Source organism: Motacilla alba, chromosome 12 (genome assembly GCF_015832195.1).
Source record: "Motacilla alba alba isolate MOTALB_02 chromosome 12, Motacilla_alba_V1.0_pri, whole genome shotgun sequence".
NCBI lineage: Eukaryota > Metazoa > Chordata > Aves > Passeriformes > Motacillidae > Motacilla > Motacilla alba.
In genome coordinates, this window is record NC_052027.1 from 3,347,058 (window position 1) to 3,364,719 (window position 17,662).

At 46.7% G+C, this 17,662-nt stretch overlaps 1 protein-coding gene across 1 annotated transcript in view; it reads left to right on the plus strand.

The window, feature by feature from the left end:
* The first annotated feature begins 1,946 nt into the window (after positions 1-1,946).
* Positions 1,947-17,662, plus strand: part of PDZRN3 (PDZ domain containing ring finger 3) — a 132,678-nt gene continuing 116,962 nt past the window's right edge. Inside the window, exons 1-3 of the mRNA XM_038148751.1 lie at positions 1,947-2,663; positions 8,529-8,615; positions 9,724-9,831. Coding sequence (XP_038004679.1) covers positions 1,947-2,663; positions 8,529-8,615; positions 9,724-9,831 — 912 coding nt within the window. The remainder of the gene's footprint in view (positions 2,664-8,528; positions 8,616-9,723; positions 9,832-17,662) is intronic.

Consider the following 17,662-nt stretch of genomic DNA (forward strand, 5'->3'; position numbering starts at 1 on the left):
ACAGCATATTCAGGAGGGCTTTTCAACCATCCCTGGGCAGAAATGGGTATCAATGGCGGTGACTTTTAATGAGCTACATCCAAGTGGCAGCAACGGGGCATTAGCAGCCTGTGCAAACACAGAACAAATCCCTTTTCCATGAGGATGTGGACAGCACTGTGCTCTGCGAACTGAGGTTCTTGTTCATAGATCCCTTGGGGGGATTAGAATGAAATGACACTGAATGGAGTATTTTTATTTATATAAAATGTGTGGCAAGTTTATTTTGGAACAATTTGTATGCAAGGGAAAGGAGGTACATGGCTCTTCTGGGTATTATCTACAGTAATAGAGCAACAGAAAAGTATGAAGAGATCACTTAAGAAAATAATTAGGAAAAAAGAGAAAGAAAGAGTAAGAGTAGACAGTGGAGAGGAGAGATATCACCACCCGTGGATCCAGAAACAAGATTTGACTGCTGCAGTTTTGTCATTTGTCAAAGTGATGGTCTCAGCCTTCATCCATCGGGGCTGGAGGAAATCCACAGAACACAAAGTTTGGTGGGATAACACACCTTCAGATTCAGGTGCTAGTGCCCAGGGACCTCCCCTGGAGGAGGAGTTTTCCACTCAGTTGCAGCACTGTGGATCATGAGTCTGGGGGCACTTTGGGGATCTTTGATGGTATATGGCCCCTTCTCAGACTCGACTCCTAGCTGAAGCAGTTGTGCCTTCTCAGAAGGGATGAAAACGCTCAGGTGTGCGTGTGAATGTCCCGGTACCTCTCCCGAGAGGGCATCTACACCTGAGCCAGGTGTGTAAGGGAGGACATGGGCACGACAGAAAGCATTACCCCACCTCCACAGGATCTGCTTCTTACTGTCCCAAAACCCAGTTTGTTGCTAAAGGTTGATTTGTTGTGGTCATGCTCTGGTGGTGTGTGTCCATCCCCCCTGTACCTGGGCAGATCAGAGGTTTGCCAGCACACACCCAAAGCCTCTTCGCCTCCCCTTGGCTGCGGGGTGCAAACCTGGCCTCAGCAAAGCACCCTGGTGCTTTTGCAAATCATTAACCCTTAATGTTTCAGTCCCTCGCACACTGGCAGACTGTTCTGTTTGCACTTTTTGTCGTCCGTAATGAAAGAATTCGCACCTGAGGAGCGAGCAGTCAGCCCAATTTCTGGGCAGCTCGTCCAGGACCTGATCCCGGGGGCAACTCCATGAGCGCCCATTCCAAAAGTCATCACAGAGCCCCTGGATGGTTTGGGTTGGAAGGAACCTTAAAGACCATCTGGTTCCAAACCTTTTACCACAGTCAGGGACACTTTCCACGACTCCAGGCAGCTCCAGGCTGGCCTGGCCGCCCCATCCGATGTGTCCCACATCACTCCGAGCGATCCTCCCGTCTGCCACCGCCGCCGGCTGCCGAGGCCGCTCGGTCTCACCCCGTCACACCCCACCGCGACCCTCCCTGCTCTCCCCCTCCTCTCCATCCCTCCCTCTCCCCGTCTTCCCCACGCGCGGCCCCTTCCCCTCCGGTGTGCCGCCCGTGTGCCGGCGCTGTGCCCCCGCGGGCCCCGTTACCTGCCCCTCCCGGGGACGGGGCAGCAGCGCGGAGCCCGGCCCCGCCCGTTCCCCAGACAAAGCCCCCTTGTCCGGCCGGGGACCCCGGGCCGGGGCGGCGCCGGGCGGGGGCGGTGCCGGGGGCGGGCGCTGCGCGCAGGCGGCGGCGCGGCCGCGGCTCCTCCCGGGCGCTCCGGGACCGCGGGGCACGGGGCACGGCCGCGGGCCGGCCCGGGGGCTCAGCTGCCTCTCGGGCGGCGGCGGGAGCGGCTCGTACTTGTTTATTCCCGTTCCGCGCCTCTCCCCCAGGCGTCTCCGCACTCCGGGTACTTTTTCTGGGTTGGTTTTTTGTTGTTTTTTGGTTTTTTTTTTTCCCTTCGGTCGTTCGCGGCGGAGCGGAAGGAGGATGGGGTTCGAGCTGGATCGCTTCAGCGGGGAGGTGGATCCCGACTTCAAGTGCAACCTGTGCAACAAGGTGCTGGAGGACCCGCTGACCACCCCGTGCGGACACGTCTTCTGCGCGGGCTGCGTGCTGCCCTGGGTGGTGCAGCAGGGCAGCTGCCCCGTCAACTGCCAGCGCATCTCCACCAAGGAGCTCAACCACGTCCTGCCCCTCAAGAGCCTCATCCTCAAGCTGGACATCAAGTGCGACAACCACGCGCGGGGCTGCGAGGCGGTGGTTCCCCTGCAGCACCTGGGCGAGCACGCCGAGACCTGCGACTTCTCCCCGGCCAAGTGCCGCAACCGCGGCTGCCGCCAGGTGCTCAACCTGCGCGACGTGGAAGCGCACATGCGGGAGCGCTGCGAGGCGCGGCCCGCGGGGCTGTGCGAGCAGGGCTGCGGGCTGGTGCTGACCCACGGCGAGCGCCGCGCCGGCGGCCACGGCTGCCTGCGGGCCCTGCGCGCTCACGGGGCCGCGCTGCAGGCGCGGGCGGCCGCGCTGGAGAAGGCGCTGAAGAAGGAGGCGCTGCGCGCCGGCAAGCGGGAGCAGTCGCTGCTGTCGCGGCTGGCGGCGGCGCAGCTGGAGCTGCAGGTGACGGCGCTCCGCTACCAGAAGCGCTTCACGCAGTACAGCGCCCGCCTGGACGCGCTGGCCCGCGCCCGCGCAGCCTCCCCCGGCAAGGTAAGGATGGGCCCCGGGGTGCGCCTTGTCCCTGGGGATGTGCCTTGTCCGTCCCTGGGGATGCGCCTTGTCCGTCCCTGGGGATGCGCCTTGTCCCTGGGGGTGCGCCTTGTCCGTCCCTTGGGATGAGCCTTGTCCCTTGGGATGAGCCTTGTCCCTCGGGATGCTCATTGTCCGTCCCTCGGGATGCTCATTGTCCGTCCCTCGGGATGAGCCTTGTCCCTCGGGATGAGCCTTGTCCCGTGCGCGGCGCCCGGGGCGTTCCCGTGTGCAAGCTTTCTCCTGGAGAGCCCATCCGGCCGCAAATCCTTTCAAATACATGAGCTTTGGGGTTTAATAGCCGTAACATGCCGCTTTCTGTAGGTACATCTTTAAGTGGTGCATCCATAGGTGCATCTTTCTATAGGTACGTTTTAAGTGTGACCGTCGTTGCTGGCTGGAGCCCATAAGGTGACTCGCACAGAAAAGTAACAAGGTCGCAATGTTACTGTTTTCTCTTGGTTCTCTTCCCCGAAGAAAACTGTACAAGTGGAATTTCCAGAGCTGGAAATGGTAATAAAGCAGCAGAAATTGACTCCCAGGAGTCACACAAAGTGGAGTGCGTTGGAGGAAGCTGCTGTGACCCAATGCTTTGCAGAGCCTGAGCTCACCTGGCATCCCATAATGGGGCTTCCTACAAAATATAGGCTTTGGGATTAACTGTGATGCAACTCGGACGCCCCACCAGCTGTTTCAGGATCTGCAGCCATCATCTTTGTAACATCTAAATACTAGACATCTGCTGTGTACTTGTGATTTCTTTCCCAGCATCACACAGGGTTGTTTAATTAGGAAGGAAAAACTTAACTTGATTTCAACCCCTCAAAATTAGACCATTTATAAAATGACCAGAATCAAAAGCCAGAGCTACAACAATCCCCAAGTTTTAATTGGAATGAGGCTCCCCAGCGAGGGAAGCCCTGGAAGCCAATTATCTTTTAAATGAAGACATTCTGAGTCCTCCCAGTGACCTGGAATGTGCTACCACAGACACAGCAGTATTAAACTGTTCAAAACTGTCAAACATCTGTATTCACACCTCTGGTAATGCTGAGGCTCTAAAAGCTGTGTAAAGGAAATAAAACTTCATGTCAGAGGATCTTTTTTTTTAACCTTCATAGGAATCCGGGACAGAACCCATCCTCTTTTCCTAACTCAAACCAGAAAATATTGCAATATTAAATGAACTGTTCTAACTTCAGGCAATACTGGGTGTGTGCTGGTCAAAATCTTAGTGATACCATCAAAATAAATCGGGGGTTCACAGTCATATGAAGGCTCGGGACAGTTCTGTCTCCCCTTTTCCTGCAGCACTTTGCCATGGCATTCTGGGGGCTTTCTGCTCCCACAGCCTGGCACACAGCTCCATCTCCACTGCTGATGGCAGGAGAGCCCTGCACACTGTCCTGCTGTCAGAAACCACCTCACCCAATCGCTGCCTCCTCATCTTTGATCTCCTTTATTCTCACACCACCCTTTCCTCGTGGCTATGATGCGGAGTTTGCATCTTTCATCTCTGTGCAGTGTCAGGAGCTGCTGCAATCCCGAGAGCTGCTCCTTCTCAGCTGCAAATGTTCGTGACACGTATTTTCAGCTATACTTCCTATCAGATTTATGGGTACAGCTGGCCCAGACCCCTGTGCCGGGTGCAGCCCCGTTACAAAGGGCTGTTGTGCAGCTCTCTGGAGCAGCCACCAGCCTGGAGAAAGCTGGGAGGTGTCATGTCACCGCAGCCCTGGGCCAGCGGTCAGTCAGTTACGTGTCTTTCACAGCATTTTGGGCAGCTGGCCAACACCAACAGCTCTCTGCTGCCCAGCTCCCAGGCAAGCACAAATAGCAAACTTGCATCTTTGTGACACGGAGAGTTTACTAAAAGACCTGTGGTAATCACCTAGTGCAGGGGATGCTTTCCCTCTTTGGGGCTGTGGCAGGCTTCCAAGTGTGGGGTTATTTTCTCAGAGACAGCAGCACAGACTGTGCAGGAACACTCAGCAGGATGTATAAATTTTCCTAAGGGTTATGTGTGAAATAACCAGCTTGCTGTCATTCTTTAAATAATGACCATTATTCATATTTCATACATTCTCAGATGGAGTAGCTTGGTCTGTGCTAAGCACAAATAGACCGAGCACCAACAATCTGGGTTCACAGCTCACAAGTGGTGATTGCAGAACTTACTGTGGGATGTTCTGGCTCCTCAGTAGATGGAGAAAAAGGGGTTTTCTGGCTTTCCTGCCTGATGGCTGCTTGTTGCTGCAGATGTAGAACCAATCCAGAATAAATCAGATCACACATCCTGTAGGCAAAACAGAGAAATGCTCAGGTACAGTTGTGTTTAAATGCTTAGTCAAAGGGGAAATACCATGTTGAGTGGCATTAGACCATTCTTTAAAGACAAATTCGTGGTCTTTTGGCAGCTTTGGAGACCCAGGTGGGGATTCACCTTAGCATAGACCTTGTTTGTGATTCTGGATGAATCACAGCTTTGCTGTGCTTTCATTTACCATTTCTGAGCTGAGTTCTGTAGCAGCACCATAACCATATGAGAGAAGACATAAATAATTACATTTTAATACTCACACTCATCTGTAAGCATGTCACAATTTTATAAGCCCCTTAAGCAGGTAGATGTGCCTTAAGTGACCCCAGTTGTGTTACCCATGTGTATGATCACTGAGGGAACAGTTCAGTTTTACTGTGCACAGTTCCAAGGTTTATTCAGAGAATGACTGTTTATTCCATGGTGGAAAGAGGAGAGGCTTATTGAGGATGAGCTTGAGGAGGGAGTGGGAGGGAAGGTGGAGTGTCTCCCTCTAAATGTTATTTCCTTCCATCAGACATGTCAGTCCTGAAATATCAAAGCCTAAACAATCAAGAAAAAAAACTTGTACAATTCAAACAAGGCTTAATCCTTGGTGAAACACAGCCCTGTGCACACCTCTTGATAAGCTGATCTGGTCAATCCCTTATTTACACAGCCAGCAAAGTCCTTTGGGAAGGAGCAAGGGGAGAGGGAATTGGAAGCAGTTGACAGCCCAGGGTGGAAACCCTTCTGCTCTCCTGGCAACCAGAGACAGGAGCTGACTTTAAATGGATCAGCCGGGCAAGAACCAGTTCTGATCTGACATTCAGGACCTCTGTGGTGGTGGCAACATAGATTTGAATTCTGTGAGAGCCAGATGAAGTCCTTTAAAGCAGGATGATGTGCTTTTCTCAGCCTGTCCACAAGCAGGATGGGCCAGGCTGGTCCTGGCAGCCCTTCCAGCAGTGAAGAAGGAGCTGAGGTGCCTCCTCTGGGTGGAGACAGACCTTCTTAGCCACAGCACTACCAAAGAAATTAGTCTTTGCTATCTAAAGGGAAAGGCAGTCTATTAGCTGCACATTACTCAGCTGGGAAGTACAGTAATTTCAAGAATTATGTTAAAGAATTCTGTTCAGCTGCGGGAATACAACATGCCAGGAACCATCAGGTCTGCTGCCGGAGCAGCTGCCGGGGCAGGGCTGGCCCCTGGCCACCACATTTCCACAGTTACCTCACTGTTTAATGACTGCTCTGCTGGAATGCCAGATCTTGGAGGGGGAGAGAAAGGCAGAGCCCTGGAAAAATCATTTGCATCGTGGCTTCCTTCTGAAGAGAAGGAGAAGGTTGTTGAAGGAGGAGTTAAGAGCTGAGATGTGAGTGTGCAGGAGTGGCCAAGAGTCAGAGCGAGGTGCTGCTGCCTCCCAGGGCAGGGCAGTTCTGCACCCACAGTGGGGCTGGAACGTGACTGCTGCCATGGGGAGCATGGAGACACTGCACAAAGCCACCAGAAAAGCCTGGAAATGTCTTTATAACCCCTGTAGACAGAAGTACTTTTTCAGAAGTACCTACAGAAAGCTGCATTAGTTGTTTCTTTTCCCTCACAACCCGACTGCTTCAATCCCACCTGCTTTAATACTTGTTCAGCCAGGTGTAAAAGTGTCAAATTAAAGCCACATAAGGAGGCTTTAATGAAAACAGGCAACTCTAATTACTGAAAGTGTCTTGAGAGCAATGTTGTAATTGTTTTTTGATTGTTGTAATTGATTTGCCTTCTTAAATAGGGATAATAGAAGGAAACAGTCATGCTAGCACGTGCTTGTCTTTCAAATCCAGAATCATCATCCTTGAAAGTGGTCTCACAGGACTGGAAATTTGTTCCTTGAAATCCTGTCTGAGGTCTGGGTCTGTAGACTTGCAGGGAAATAGATTTTTCTTCATCTTTCACTTCTCTTCTGGGTACCTGCTTCTCACTGCTGCCAAGTGCAGGCAGATTCAAATAAAATCAGCCAGAGTTTGTTGATGTTCCTCTGTACCAGGTCCAAGTCTATTTATGAGTGGATCATTAGGGAAGATAGTGATCAGAAGCTGACGTAGGAGTTGTAAAGCACATTTCAGGTGGAGCTGTTGGTGCAGTTCCCCCGTGGAGGAGCTGGGAGTGTGCGGTCAGTGGAGCTCTGCCAGTTCACACTGGCAGGGAACTGGGCTTCCTTATCATCCCCAAATCTCTGGGAGTAATTCAGTAATCCAGGATTACTCTGACATTTTTTATGACTTTAATAGACATTAATATTTGATTGACAACCTCAAATTGACATGTTAGAAGAAAAATGCACAAACTAAAACCATGTGCCTTGAATTACAGTGTAACTGTTGCAATTTTTGTCATTAATTGGTTATGAAAAAGAGACTTTTAAGATAACTTCCTCGGACTTTTTTTTGTGTTCATAACTTTTTCACCCCTTGGATAAAGCAAAGAAAATGGTTTTGGAGGTAGAAAGATTCATCTGTATCTCTAGATGCACATACAGATCCTGTTCTGATCTCTGAATGTTGTTATTCAGGGCTTTTTGTAGTGCTCTGCAGTAAATGACAACACTAGGTTGAGACTGGAGAACATTGTGAACGTTTAGTTGTCTTTAACAGTTCATGCACTTAGTTTTGTCTTCATAAAAGTTAATAGGCCTAAGTAGCATCCGTGTGTCATAAAGGACATTTTGTAAGAGTTGGCAGTTAGGAACAAGCTGGGATGAGAGACCAGGATAACAGAGCCTGTTCACACAGCCCCCCAGGTATTACATGTCCTTGCAGTAGATCTTTGTTGTATGCTGTTTGTCCAGAAAACTATTCACTGCAGAATTTCATATTTTAGGGGATTAACATAATGATTTTCAGTGATGGGAGATTTCTGTTTTGCTGGTCTTGAAATGCTAGATTAAAAAAAAAATTACGCACGGCAGGTGCTGTGAATAGCAATTGCCATTCTGGGCCTGTGGCAAAAATTGTCACAGTTTTTTTTTAATGCTGTTTCCTAAAACTCTGCAGAGAATTTTGTGTTTGATACCGTTTAAAACAATTTCACTTAGAACAATGTCATGTAGTCAGCAGGAGAGGAAATGCAAGGCTCCAGTCCTGAGGTTAAGTCACTCCCAGCACTGGAAAAGTCAAAGAGTTTGACTACTGGAAACATGGAGCATTTTACATAACACATCACATATGACTGGGTCAAGTAGTTGCAGGAACCAGCATTGCATATAAACCCCTTCTGTTGCTGTTAAGTGTCTCAGTGTAGATCTCAATAAAAGAGACACATAAATCTTAGGGGAGGTTCTGCTGCTGGAGCTCAGTGGGGTGGCTGGAGCAGCCACTGGGAGCTGCAAAGTTATTCCAAACATTTGTCTCTAAACTACAAGGGGATCTAACAAAAGTGAGAAACCAACCCAACAAAAAAGCTGGGTAGAAGTATGACCTGTCCTGTTTTACCCCCGAGATGCAATGTTTTGCATGTGTTTGTCTGTCCTTTGTAGGGTGAAGAAACTAAAGCACTGACTCTGGTCCTTCACCGGGACTCTGGATCTCTTGGATTTAATATTATTGGTGGCCGGCCGTGTGTGGTATGTTAATTGTTAAAATATGTTTGCCCTTTCCAGTTGGGAAAAGCATGTAGGTCAACACTTAGAGGAAAAATGTTGCTGACAAGCATTTGGGTCCTCTTGGGATTCTTTCAGAGCAGTTCTTCCATTGAGATTGTGGATGTCTATTAACCACGCTGCTGCCTTTTCTCTCGCTGCCTGTTTATTCTTGCACATCATCACAGCCAGCACCACTAATCCTGGTGCAGTGCCACTCCCAAAATGATAAAACCCACAGTGTCTCATTCTCAGACCTTCCTGCTGTGAAGTTCATGGGTTGAGAGCCTCAACCTTAGCCCCTTTCATTAAAAAAAAAAAATTATTTACTCTCCTTCTCAGCAGAGATCCAGCATCCCTCTGTGCAGGTGAAGGGATGGAACTGAAACAGCTTGGTTTTGGGTTCTGTGATTTCAGCAGATGTTTCCTACACCACACACTCACTAATGTATTTTTTTGGGATGCTTGTTGGCTGGAGCTGCTGCATATGACTTTAATTACATCAAGGAGTGGATTATACCTTGTCCTCGTAATTTAGAAAGTATTCAGAACTACTTCTTGGCTGCTCAGAAACCTGACATTAATCACGATTTATTCCCAGTGAATTCACTTGAAAGTCATTCTTTCTTTAGAGTTTTTCAAATTTCTGAGACATTGTTCTGCCCTGGTAGAAGCACAATGCACAGGAATATGAAAATACCTTGTTAAGTGCAAGGTGTTTTCATGGGTTTATTTTCAAGTCTCCAGAGGAAAAGCTGTGCAACTGAAAATGAAAATTGCACTGTTGTCTTATGTTTGATGTGCAAGCAGGCTGTGTCTCTCTGGATTTTGCTGTGAGAATAATTGTAATGACAATTACTCCTGAGCTGGCCTAAGTCAGAGGAAAATGATTATCAAGCAGCTCATTTACCTAATGGAAGCCCATCCCTGCTTGCTTAATCTTTCAAAATCACAGTATCAGGTGTTCTCATTAGCAAAGTAATTCCATATTAAGACATCAGTGAGAATATTTCTCCCAAATTACGTGCACTGTTGTGACATGGACAAGGCAGACAGGAGGGACAATAATGTGTTTTCCTTTTCATCCTCGAAGGACAATCAGGATGGCTCATCCAGCGAAGGAATTTTTGTATCCAAAATAGTTGACACTGGGCCTGCTGCTAAGGAAGGAGGGCTGCAAATCCACGACAGGATTATTGAGGTAAGAGAATACCCTGCCTTTTAATAGTGCGAGCTCCAGCTCAGGTCCTCCCATGGCACGTTTGCTGTGGGTTTGGGAGAGTGGAGCGTGGTAAACACTGTCTAGAACATCTGTCTGTGAAAATATGCTGGGCTTGATTCAGTGCTGACCTCCAGGGCTTTAGGTATAGTCCTTCCCTAAATATAGAAAGCAGATTATGGATGGTATGTGCATGTCCTGACTTTCTGAGGAGCTCGCATCTCTCTGGTATGCCATAGATAGTTCTTTCTTAAGCTGTTGGAAACTTGGAAGTTATTTAGTTAAAACCATATGTGAAATATCTGTGGTGTAAGGCATGATGTTATTTTTCTTGGTATTTCAGTTTTGAACAGTCAGGGAAAATTCCGCTCTGTGATTTCTCTATGGTTTATCATAAACCTAAGTAACTCCTTTAATGTTGTTTGTGAGTTCTTACATTACTCAGATGCAGTCTGAATTTCTTCTCAGTTTGCCAAAGCCTTGACCTCTATAAAAAGCTCTTCCTGTGAAGGAGATGGTCGCATGAAACTTTTCTCTAAATTTGCAGCAAGCAAATTTCTCTTTTGGGGGGAGGAAAAAGAGCAAGAAAGAGTTTGATTTTCATGAAACACAATACAGCTGATGGTGAGTCAGTTCCCATTGTTTGGCATTTTGCAGTTAAAGTCTTCCTCACTGTCTTATTTTCGTAGGCTGCAGAAACTTTGAGAGTCTATTGTTCAAAAAGATAAGTGTGGTGTTTGTTGCCAAGGATATCATGGAACAGCCAGTTTCTCTAAGTAATGGAATTCCATTGCTCTTATGTTTTGCAAATGAGCAATAAACAGCTGTTAAGGATTTTCTGTTGGCAGGGGACAAAGTGTATTTGCTTTTTCTGTACTGTTATGGCAAATTGTATTCACCATCTAGCAAGGGTATAAAATATTAATTAAGTTTCTTCGTATGGGAAAGAATGGAGCCACAGTAGCAGAACTATAAAAAGATAAGAAGCTGAGCTGTGAAATGATCCAGAGTTGCTCAAACCCTGTGTGTGATGTAAGAGAATTGCGAAAAGGTCTGGACAGTTTTGTGAGAACTCTGTGATTTTGTGTGAGCTGAAGGTTTCCCATAAGCCTGAATTTCCCCACAGCCTCCTTGGAAAGCTGACATCCGTTTCTGAAGTAGTGCACAGTCACATAAACCAAACAACTGTATGAAAACCAAAACTCTGGGAGATCAAATACCCCAAGGTTAGGAAATGTCCTGGTCCTGGTTCAGGCTCCGTGAGCTGTGGAAGTGACCCTGGCTCACAGTGCAGGGGACACGGGCAGCCAGCCTCCATGGGCTCTGCTCCATCTGCTGCCTTGCAAGGGACCTCCTTCCTTCTGGTTTTGTTTTTGCTCCTTCCTTACTGCTCCCCAAGCTCAGCGTGGGTGCAGGCTGAGGAAGGAGTCCCACTCTGTGTCAGAGGAGCTGAGAGGGACACGAGGGGACAGGCTGGGTGAGCTCTCCTGCCCTGTCCCCTCCCTGAGCAGAGCCATGCCTGTGCCTGCAGTGTTCGTGCAGAGCCTTGTGCACAGTTCAAGCTGCATTTTCAGACAAGAGAAGAGCCCAGAACAAAGACATTAGAGGGATTTGTTGGATTAATAACACGCCAAGGGTGGCAGGAACCCATGTGTTGACATGGGGCTGACACGCGTTGACAGCTCTTGTTGTGCTGACCACAAACTCATTGTCATATTCACTCTTCTCACCTCTAAATATACACAAAATGCTGATGAAAATGGAGCACATTGTTTCCCAAGGGTTGGCTTTGGGTGCTTCCAGACCAGCATCTCACTCTGGATCAGGAGTGCCCTGTGGAAGCAAGCCCTGAGTGGTGCCCAGCTAATGTGATTTGGTTCCCACGGTGGAGCAGCCTCCAAGAGTGCTAATGGAATGCTTTTCTAGATAAATTAATTTGTTTTATGCAGCACAGCCACTACAGGCATCCAGTTCACAGCACTAGACTGGAGTGCTCTAAAAGAGAGCCCTTTAAAATACAGATACTGTGGACACCAGCTCCTGAGAGCAGCTGTCTCATCCTGTGTTCTCTGCAGTTTATATTTAGCACATTTTATCTAACTTTGCTCTGGATAAGGAAAAAGGGGATACCTCCTGCATCAAGGCATCTAAGTGAGCTTTATCATCCTAATGGCTAATCATTTTAGATAAGTGAAATACCTGTAAACAATCTAGGTGAGAATTAGTGATGGCCACTGGTGGTGTCCTTCTAGAGACAAGTTTTTTATAACCTTCACACTGTCAAAGTTTTGATTTGGGAGTTTGATTGAAAAATTATTTACAGATGTAGGTGTAACTAGGAGGACACAGCTGGAGAGCTTGGCACGGAGCAGAGCATCCTAGCAGGTCACATTTGCTTTCAAAGGCATAAAAAACGGTGAGGAAAGATGGTAACTTACTTCCCTAGAACTGAATTTAGCTATCTAGAGCTCCCTTAACTTGTCCATTCAATAATAAGGTTTTATGGATCATCAGCATGATTCTAAATAGACTCTTCCACAAAGAATTCTCATTCCAGTATGAGATGCTGAGCATAACATCTCCCTAATTAATTCCAGCATCCATCGCAGAGCATTTACAATGAAGTAAAACACAAATCATTTGATTTCCTTTTGGAAAATGTTTCTTTGCTGCAGATCTTCTAGTGGATGTGTTTTGGAGTACATATAAAATAAGAGTGTCACTTCTCATTTTCAGAACTGCCACAACATTTCTAATTACTGAGCAGGGATTAGGCAGAGTGAAATACAGACACGTCAGGGAACTGTTCAGAGCTGATAGCAGAAGCATTTTTTTATTGCTGTTTGCTTGCAAATTCTATCCCCTGACAATTTGATCCAGAGATAACCTTGGAATTATCAGAGATAATTTTTAAACATATTTTCCTTGTGTAATTTGGATTTCCTGTTCTGCATTTTTCAGAAGTTTAAATGCAAAGTTAATCAGGTTTAAGAATTGAGTTGAATTTTCTTTAAAAGCAATTTTTGAGCTCTTTTCATATCATTAAAATAAGTAATGGCACTGTGAGGTCTATGTAGCTACTACTAAATGACAAAAACCAAGATGAATGTTGCATGGTCTGCACTACTCAGTCATCAGAGCAGCATGCAGCAAGTACAGAGAAATAGCCTTTTTCTTGTATTTTCTTTTACAGAATCTGTTGAATAATTATATTTAGTGCTTACATGTGATTATGAAGATCATGATGTGGCTAATATTGTGGCTTAATAATTTCCCCTCACTGTTTAATTATACCCTTACTCTGTAAATGGGTGATCTGAGGCACAGAGGGAAAGAAGTTCTAGAAGTTCTTGCCAGATCAGGGTTACAGATTTGGATTTTGGTGGTTTTGTAACTTCTCTATGTAAACCAAAGCTTCTTACCTGTATCTGTTCTCAGATCTTTCAAAATGAGTTTAGGAGTGAGGAAGTCACAGTTCTGGGAGATTTCCTCTGCTTTGGCTACACATTTTTCATGCAGTTCTGTACTTGCACATTCAAAGCCAGTGGCTGATTTCAGCTGGTGATTTACTGAGGTATTGTTAAGATGTTCCATAGCAAATTGCCACGTTAAAAACACGCCGAAACTATTGATTTTTCCTCTGCAGAGGAATTACTGTTCTCCTAGATTTCATTTTTGTCAGGGTAACAAAATGGTCCTAATTTCCTCTCTCAACAGAAGTTGGTTCAGGTCCCAGGCCTGAATGCCTCTACGCAGCTGCTTGGCATTTCTTAAGACAAAATCAGATTTTCAGAGTTATTATTTTTAAGCACATCAGCCCTGAAAGAGTATAAATTAAATCTGCCATTCTCTTCTCACTAACTGGTAAACTTGTTTGTTTAGCCCTGGGACTGCTTGGGAAGAAGGAGGCTTTTGAAAAGGCTGACTGCTCACCACCTTAAAAAGTTTGCAGCACAATTAGGGTACTGTTGAGGTAGTCTGAGCTGTCACAGCCTTGCTGAGACCTGGAGGATTTATGCCATCTGGGGCTCGCCCGGTGTTTCATGCTGCTCACAGGAAGGATCATTAGTTTAGGAGTTGAGAACACGTCTTAGTTCATTTGATTGATTTTCCCCAAAGCACACTCATGTGCTACAAATTACGGGCTGCTTTTCCAGGACGTGCATTTCTTCACAGATTACACACGAGAACAATGAAACTTTTTAGCGAATCTCGTGGATGTACAAACAAAATCTGCCGTTTGCTGCGGGCTGCCTGTTCGCCCTGTTGTAAGTGTGGTGTTTTGGCAGAGCCACTTTCTGCTCACAGGAGGGGGTTAGGTGGATTTCAGGGAGATTAATTTGGTAGCTGTGTTCACAGCACAGCCTCTGAAAAGTCACATCAGCACAGAGAAATCCATCAGCCACCGAGGAATGGCAGGAAAGGACCCTCTGGCAGGAGCACGGTGAACCTTTCCCTGCCAGTGACACAAAGTGAAGCAAGGATGGCTGTTAAAACCGAGTGAATGAATAAAAGAAGAAGCATTCCTTGTGGTCTGGTGGTGCGTGATGGTCTCGTTTTTCCAGCAGACTGAGCCTGTGGCTGAAAGGGCTCAGTGTGCTGCTGCTCTGGCTGCACTGTCAGGGCTGCCCCGCTCACCTATCACCACTCACAGGCAGCTTCCACAAATAATCACTCAATAAAATTACTGTCTGAACACCACCTTCAATTCCTGCTTTGCTGGTGAGCACTTTTTAAAACAATGCCAGCTTTAGCAGGATAATCCTAAGCCTGCAGCTCCTTGCGGGACGCTGGATGCCAGCTGAACCCTGACAAGGATATGGATTAAACAGAATCGTCCTGAATGGAAAACTCAGCCCTGCCAACAAGATTTACTGTGCAGCTCCATACGCTCAGGAATTAATTTTCTAGAAGAAAACATTTTCAGACAGTGACTTAAAATTGGCTGTTGCAGTTCCTGCCAGGACACGCAAGCACACGAGAGCGTTTGTGGGGAACGAGCGCGGCGGGGCAGGCACTGCAGCCACAGCAGAGTCAGCTCTTTCTGGAGTTTATGCTCCCAGAAAACTTTCCAAGGCCTTTGTCCATATCTGTTGATGGTGTCTCACATAGCAGCATCGTGCCTGTGCTAAAGCATGGATCCCACAGCTCGGGGGAAAGGGAGTAATAATAACAAGCCAAAGAGGAAAATGTAAATGAAAACAGGCGGCCTTGGTTATCGCTGCATTTCTTTCCTCTCATAAATTTATTTCCCTGATTTCATACCAGCACTGCAGGCTGAGCTGTGGCAGGGAGGTGGGGAAAGCAGGGGGATGAGCCAGACAACCAACCAAAGAGGTGCAACAGGATTTCTACACTAAATACTGTAATATTGTTCTTCCCACAAACAAAACCATAAAAACATCGGGGGGAATGAAAATATGAGTGTTGCAAATAAATAAAGTGATGTTGTTTCAAATATTGTGGGCCAACAGTCTCTGAGCTGCAGGCTGCAGAGCTCAGGTTATAAGCACATTTCATGCTGCAACTTTTGAAAAGGTCCTGTGTGGGTTCCCCTCAAATTTCCACACCATCTTATTCTTTCTTCTTTTTAATAGAAGTCCACATCATGCTGACCCTAAGCATAATGTGGGCATTTTGAGTCTGTGGAAGCTTAGAATATTGGTCTCAAGGGCGTGTTGAATGAATAAGAGGTAATTAAGTTATCAAAAAAAGCTCTCTTAAACTCAGGAATAGATCCCTTATGCATAACACATCTTAAATTAATGGGATTATGGTTTGGAGTCCTTTCTCCCCTGCACTTCCCTCCACTTTTGCTTTCCTTGCTCGCACAGTCTGCCTGAAAACAATCATTTCAGTCTTTAGCCAGCATGAAATCTCTCCCATAAAACCATCAGTGCTCTCGAGATGGGGACCATGACAACTGTGCACAAATCAGGAAAATAATTGCCACTGCTGGAATTGGGAGGAATGCCAAATTTTTTTCTGGGATGAAGCATCCACAGTCCTTGCAGAGAAGTTAAATAATGTTGCTCATGTTTGTGTTGGAATTGCAGTTAAACAGGAAATTGCTCTTGAGAAAAAGGAGAATCAATTATGAGGAATTTGCTTTCCAGGTTGGATCCTCTTGCCTCAAACTTTGCATTGCTGTAAGGCTGGAAAATTGGGAGAAAAGTCCTACTGATACAGTGCTTTAAAATACAGTGAAAGTCAAAATCTTGTTTCTCCTTGGTGTGGTTAACTTGTTTGGGACCACAAGGAGCAAGACTGGGGAGGAAATGCAAACTGCTTTGATGATTTCCATTCAAATCTCACAAGAAGTCAGGGACTCCCTCCACTGACTCTTGCGGTGGCGAATTCCCTCATCCATCCTCCCTCAGCTGTGTTTGCCATTTTCTGCTAAGCCAGTCCTTACTGATTTGCTGGATAATCCAGCTCCTGGTGGGTGCCTGCCTGCCTTGGGGGAGGCAGGGAGAGGCTGTCCCAAGCCTGGTGTGGCACCTGCTGGCTGCACACACAGTCCTGGTGCTGCAGGTCAGCCCTGGCTTGGGACCTGGGACAGTTTGTGATGAATTCAAGATGCAAACCGCCTATCAATCTGGAATTTGGGGTTAGGAATTACTGCTCTGTCAAAGAAGTGAAAAATAGCTGGTCTATCCTTTGTAGCTCATCAGAGAGAAATGTGTCAGACTCTAACAAATGTTGGGGCATTTTAAAAGATGCTCGTAGAGCACATAACAATGGGACAATTTAATATTTTCATTTGTGGTGCAATTCCTTGCATTTTAAATCATCTCATCCCCATTTCAAGCCAAACCATTATGATTAACTGTTAGGTTTTATTTTTGGATTTTTGAATGCGCTGAGTCTTTTTAGAGAAAACACACAGAATGTCCTATCAACTCTTTTCACACTTTTGGTATCATAATTGGGCAATCAGGCACAATCATCCTTAATTTAGGACATATGTGGCACATTACCATGCCAGTTGGGTTAAAGATATGCATGAAGTAAGTGCAAATTAACTGACAAAAGGAGCGAGCTCAGACCAGCTCTATCAAAAGGCACTTGAGTCCCATTTGCATAACTCTTCATTTGGAATTAAAAATCTGGGATTTGTTCAGCAAACGTGAAAAATGCCAAGTGTGGGAGAATGACCCAATCTGCCTGGGGATCCCAAATCCTGATCCTGCACCTCAGCCCTGGTGAATTTGGGTGGAGGGAGGACCCAGTCTGCCTGGGGATCCCAAATCCTGATCCTGCACCTCAGCCCTGGTGAATTTGGGTGGAGGGAGGACCCAGTCTGCCTGGGGATCCCAAATCCTGATCCTGCACCTCAGCCCTGGTGAATTTGGGTGGAGGGAGGACCCAATCTGCCTGGGGATCCCAAATCTTGATCCTGCAGCTCAGCCCTGGTGAATTTGGGTGGAGGGAGTTTTCTTCAGAAGAAGAGCATGGTGCTGTTCTGGTGAGAAGTACAAAGCCTCTCCTGCCTAGTGGTGTTTGTAGTTTTAATGACAAATAAGGTGTTTAATAGTGAACAAAATCGATTCCAGTACTGGGTGTTGGGGGGTCTTTGTTTTATCAAAGTTGCCAAATGTTGGGGTATGGTAGGACAAGAGCCATGGTAGGAAACATGGAAAAGGAGAGTGCTCAATAGAAATTTGTCAAATGTACTCTAGCAAATTGTATGGCAAATATGGCTTTAGATTCATGCTCTCGTTCAGACATGAGGCTTTTTCCTTTGCTTGATTAATTAATTCTTTACACCATGAAAAATCATCCGCAATTAACTGCAGTTCTGGGCTTGAAA